Here is a 6,000-nt window from a genome sequence, read left to right as displayed (position 1 = left end):
GTGCCAGCTCAAAACACATCCCTTTCTTCAGCATTTCTTTTGGTTGCTTCAGGCTATACACATTCCCCGCTGTGAAAGCCATATAGTAAAACATCCCCAGCAGAGCACAGCATCTGCTCGAAAGCTGCAGAATCTTAACAGGCAATCCAGGCCTAATTCCCATCATTGATCTGTCCTAAGATCCTCAAAACATATGTACAGTTACCTCGCTGTCTAAAACTCAAGAATCCTCCCACACTGTAGGAATCATGACAGGGACTTCCATCCAAGGAATCACGTCCTTTTCCTAAGGGAGCTTATCCCATGTATCTAGAGTTAGTCATGCCTGGTCAGACTGCGAATGCATGTCAATGCCAGGTAGCCCAAAGTTTCCTCCTTAACATGCTCCCCTGAGCTCAGATCTCAGCCCCTGCTGGATTGAGGGACAAGTGCATCCTAACCAACAGTACAGGAAACTCTCAGTCATGGATATGTCTGCATGGTTTTGCTCTCACAGATGTTCCATTTTAAGAATCATCTGCCAAAGCAGGGACTCAGTGTCAGTTTCTAATTTCTGAAGGGAAAACCCTCCCCACTGAGTTATCTAATTACTTGCACAGTCACCGGCATGAAGTGGAGACTGAGTTCCAAATCTTCTCGTCAGCCCAATAGGCCCTACCAGTAAAAATACTCTGAAGTAAGACGTAGACAGATCCACACACAAGTCCTTCCCGAACGCTGAAGTACTCAGACCACCCAGTCAGTCAAGGACATCCCATTTGGGGGCATGATACATCATGGCCTTCCAAGATTTCAACTAGATTCTATGTAAAGAATCAGGTCAGCAGCTTTGCACATGCTCAGGAGCACAGGCCCAGGCTATGGGAATGTGCAGATGCGTATGTAGGTAGTTGGTTCCTCGAGCAGTGAGAAGACACCTAAATGCATTTAAAGACCTGAATCAGTGTCAGTGAATGAGGGCCATAAGCTCCTCAGTGAGTTAGAGCTTCTGTAAAAATCACCATTAAAATTGAAGTATCCTTGGATACTTTCTCAGCAATTATGCAAAGAACTGACTGAAGATGAAAAAATAAAAACTATCATCTCGCCAGTTATCCCTTCAAAGCTGCTTAAAGACACTGGTCTCATGTTGGGGAACTCATATTTTGCAGCTTTAGATGCACCTGTTCTGCAAACAAATAAACCTCATATCTTTCAAGCAATTCATTTCCATACCAGTTAGAAAAAACAAAATTAACTCCAAAGAAAATAATCTTCAGCCTCATTCCAAAAGAATTATAGTTCTATTCTCACCACAGTATTTACCTTTACATACTAATTTCACTGATCTCCATTCAGTGGGTGATTAGGACAGTAAAGAATCTGCCGGGGATTTCTCTGTGGTTGCACACCAAATATGTCTGCCTGACATGAACGACAGGAATGGTAATGCCAGTTTAAATGAACAAGTCCTTAAATGATTCAGTTTAATGCCTGCTTTAGTGAAAGCTTTGTTTGCAAAAAGGTCAAGAACATTTCTTATGTGTTGACCGTCATTTATGTTTTGGTCTTCTAACCAATGCCTGCAAATTGGCAGGCCCACCCCATACAGTTCCAAAAACATCCTTCTCTGTCCTTAGGGCAGCTTCCACTGGTAGCTCTCTTCCCGCTGTCACCACCTTTTTCACAGCCCGAATCACGCTGGCTGGACCCTCTGTGTACTGACTCAGCCAGACTCGGGCTTCTTCTAATGCTCCGGTTTCATCTGAAGACGACAATGTCTCCTCTGAGAGCCCAAGGCGCAAAGCTCTCTCGGGGTCCACCCTGGCAGCCCTGCTCAGCAGCCGGAGGGCAGCCCCGCTGCCAACGATCCGCACCAGCCGGGCAGCTCCTCCCCAGCCTGGCACCAGACCCATGTGCTTGTGGACAAATCGAATTTCACTCCCAGGTGTCATCAACCTGTCAATGAAGAACAAACATGCAGAGGTCAATCCGTGCATGGACTTCCATTTTCAGCTCGCCGGCACTCAATTTTCTATTTTCTCCTCCCCTCTGCTTCCAAAGGTTGATACAACTTGACAGCATGCAGATCACAGCCAGAGCTGGAGTATCTTAATTTTTACATCACCTGGTGCCTTAGCTGCAGCTTTTGGCCCTTCTCAAAATGAGATACGTAGGCTGCCACAAGTAAACATGCTTACTGCCCACACTGATACCTGTAGTCAGTTCTAAAAAGTGTTTGAAAACAGAATTGCAGACGGAGGGCACGTTACACTTATTCACAGTGCCAACACTGCCTTGCTAATTCATGCCTAAAACAACAGGGTTTGGGGTAAAAACCAAGCAAACTAATGCACAAAATGTACTTCTCAAGAGGATGGATCATGATCCTTAGTACTGATCTGCACTGGGGAGGTTCTGTCAGCACCCTGGTGCTTGATTATAGCACAGTTGGGGTTTTATTTGTTCCATACTTTAGAGGGTCCATGTGAGTTTGATTTCTAACTGCTCACTACAGCAAGGGAAGTCAGGATGGATGCTCGACTTATGGCTCGCAACGTACAATAGAATTGCTCCAGCAGGTATAGTCACATTCCTCTTTTCACATCTTTCTACAGTCTGTCACCTCCCTTATTTAAGAACTCATCCTAGGGCTGATTAAGCTATCTCCCTGGAGCAGCTCTGCTGCAGCGGATTGTACCATCTCCACAGTGTTCACACTGACACACATTAGGTTAGTGGAAAAAGCCTCTAGAAATAGAAACATATAGAAAAGATGTACAGAAACAGACCGGTACTTGCTCTTTCTTAAGATGATGTTCTGCAGTGTGGTTGCTGGCTGCTGTTTTTAAGACAAGGGATGTAAATTACACTTGTGAAGAAGATTAGCTTCTACTTCAAGCAGTAATTGGCTTTCTGAAGATAAATCTTGTAATACTGAGATCTAAACACAAGTCTGTTTCCTAACAATGCAGTTTTCCATAATGGAAATACCAAGGTGAACAGCTTTAAAACGGAAAAGAAAAGGAAAACCTTTAAAAATGCAACTACTTCTAGGAACTCACAGTTCCCAAATCTGCTTGGTTATTGTTAATTTTAAGTTTGCTTGGTTGCTTTTTTCTTAACCAGAGCACCATCAGCATTCATGCCATACTATAAAGCACCAGGGCTGAAGAGCTTACGCTTTATCCCAGATTCAACACAATGCACAAAGGCAACAGCTGACATGCCAGATTGCATGAAAGCCTTTTTGTAGAGATAGTGGAGGAAGGTTGTGTGACAAAAGGAAGAGCGCAGAGTATTGCAGGGGAGGAAAGGCTTTTAGCTAACATTAGCAAGTGCTTCCCAAACCCAGCAAATACCAGGGAGCTCAGGTCTCTCCTCTCCAAAAGGAAGACTCTGCAAGTATTCCAAAACTCCTTTACTGGCTCAGCTTACTGTGCAATTTGCTGACACCCAGTGTCCCACTGGGAAAGCAATAATGAAAACATTATGAAGGGTTTAATTCTAGCTGTGCTAAGCGATGTGAAGCATTAAAAAAGAAGTGGTCATACACAGCTAGGCATCTGATGCTAGACAATCTGTAGGCAGTCTCATAAGACAGCCAGCGCAGGTCAGTAAGACAATGTTGTGTTTGTATGTTGAATCTGAGACTGTCCCAGGCACCTGGGTTCAGGCCTTAAGGACAGGCATTTCAGTGAACGTCCTGAGGGCAGTGTATGGACTCATCTGGGAAGTTGGGTCAACGCACTCCGAAGTTCGCATGGGAAGTCAAATTTTACATTAGAAGCACAGCCAATCCATCAGCGCCAACAAGAAAAAAGTTGAAAACGTTTAGTATGTGGGAAAGGCTCTGTTACCCTGCACAGTCTTCACCTCCCTCTGAGAAAATGGAACCAAACCTGATGAAAGGAAAATAAATGACTCACAGTGAAATCCATAGAGAGACTGTGAGGCTGCAACTTCCAGGGTCTCATTGGGATTCACTTCTCCCTACAACGCTCCTTTCAACAAGCTCCACAGAAAATACCGAGATAAGTGGTGGTCAGTAGACGGTGTAAAGGTAGTCTTGGACTGCCTTCAGGCTTAAGAAACGGATCTGTGGTTTTTCAGACTTTTCAACTATGAATCCTCTCCTGAAGTCGCACCATTTCTTACAGAAACCACCCATCACACTCTCTGTTAGGTACACCACTCACTTCCAGTCCCCATGTGCAAGGAAGTAATGGAGACCTGAGCTCAGATCTGAAGAGGTGTATGCCGCTGCCAAGCTAGCCTGGGATCAGCCTCTGAACATCACCAGCTGCAGCCTCGCATAAATATTTCCATTTTTATTTTATGAAAGGAATTGAGTCTACCTTCTGAGACATGACAGATCTGATCTCCCATTAGATGAATTTATGTAAGAAAAGTACATCAAGCATTACTAAACATAAAGAGGCAGACATCAAAAAGCTGAAAAGTCCGAAGTACTATTCTATTCGTGAGCTGTTTATACCTTATTCACCTAGTACTGGCCCTGCCTGAAACAGAATAGTAGATGAATACAAAATGAACCCTGATTTGACTCAGTGTGCCTGTTCCTGTCTTCCAGGTCAAGGGAATAAAATCTGGGTCTCCCGTATCCCAGGGGAAGGTCATACCGCTAGGGTCCTAGGCACATGCCTTCCCTGCCCTAAAAAAAAAAAAGAAAATCTGTTGCATGACAATACTGAAAAAATATTTATTAAATGTAATTAATATACAAAGTAACCGAAGACCTTACAAGCAGAGAAACATCCTTCAGAAATGTGAAGGGTAGCACAGTCCTCACACCTTAAATTGGAAATAAGAGGTTAAGGTAATATAAGCACCAAAGTGCAGCTGAAAACTTCTTTAAGAACATTATATTTCTATGTTACAAGCACTACAACACCCCTAGGAAGAAAGCACAGCCACCATGGGCCACATCCAATTTTGGGTTAGTCATCTAAAGCAAACAAGAGCTACAGCAAATGTTCCTGCTGTACATTTTAAAATGTTCTCAGACACACTAAATGTTACAAACCCTCCACCTTTGATCGGAGGATTCCTTCATTCCATGACATCTCATTACGCCCACAAACTACCAAATGTCACGTTGCATCACATCACATCACCAGCAATGCACGTGAGAAGAAAACCTTGTTTGCCGTCAACAATGCAACCTAACAAATCCCATCCTTAAACAGGTCCACTTGCTTCCTCAAAGGGGGCAGTTGCTGTGAGCTAACAGCTATGCTTTCCTTTGCTAAAGTATCTCCCAGCTACTTGAAGCTGGAACATAAACAATGAAAGCTGAAAATGCAAACAAAAATGTATTTTCTCAGTTTTTCATACCTGCTTTTTATAGTACTCCTGTTACTGAACTGTTCCAACAGGTACAATCAGTTCCTTAGGCAGAATTAAGATTATATTAAGGTTTGTGCTGGCCCTCACCTCATCATTTCCTGCACTTCAGGGTTTGAATTATACTCAGCATTCTGACAAGGCAAAGGCACTAATAAAGTTTACTAGGGAGGGAGAAATACCACCCTTTATTTTATGCATTTTAAAAGCTCCTACCACTATACTTCTGAAACACATGATGGAAAAAAAAGGATGCCTAAAACGTTAAACATGTTGTCAGCAACCTGGATTTTTGTTCCCATCCCTGTTTGACTCCCAGTGTCACGTAAGGACACAGCTCCTGAATTCCAGTCTTCTCCTTTTAGCTGGCGCGAGACTGGCACACCATGGAGAGGTGCAGCCGGCATCATGCAGGGTTGCAGCACCTGGTTCTCAGCTATGGTTATACTGAGAGAGGGCAGCCAGAACTGCAGGAGATGACTTTTATCTCCCCCACAAATACGTCAGCCTCCTGCTCTCAAACCACCAATCAACATAAATAATAAGCAAAGCTTATGCCTTGGGTCATAGGAAGTTCCCTCACCAAATGTGCTAACTTATAAATTTTGGCAACACTATCTACGAGGTGACTGAACCAATACAAAGTGGAAAATT

The 6,000-nt window shown here is 43.5% G+C and overlaps 1 protein-coding gene across 1 annotated transcript in view; it reads right to left on the bottom strand.

Annotated features, from left to right (window-relative positions):
• Positions 1-1,106: 1,106 nt before the first annotated feature.
• ECHDC1 (ethylmalonyl-CoA decarboxylase 1) overlaps positions 1,107-6,000 on the bottom strand; it is a 41,007-nt gene continuing 36,113 nt past the window's right edge. The window contains exon 6 of the mRNA XM_050894326.1: positions 1,107-1,938. Within this exon, the coding sequence (XP_050750283.1) occupies positions 1,533-1,938 (406 nt within the window). The 3' untranslated portion in view covers positions 1,107-1,532. The remainder of the gene's footprint in view (positions 1,939-6,000) is intronic.

This window comes from Gymnogyps californianus, chromosome 3 (genome assembly GCF_018139145.2).
Source record: "Gymnogyps californianus isolate 813 chromosome 3, ASM1813914v2, whole genome shotgun sequence".
NCBI classification, from domain to species: domain Eukaryota; kingdom Metazoa; phylum Chordata; class Aves; order Accipitriformes; family Cathartidae; genus Gymnogyps; species Gymnogyps californianus.
The sequence above is the reverse complement of the archived record's forward strand: the minus strand, read 5'-3'. Positions and strand labels throughout refer to the sequence as shown.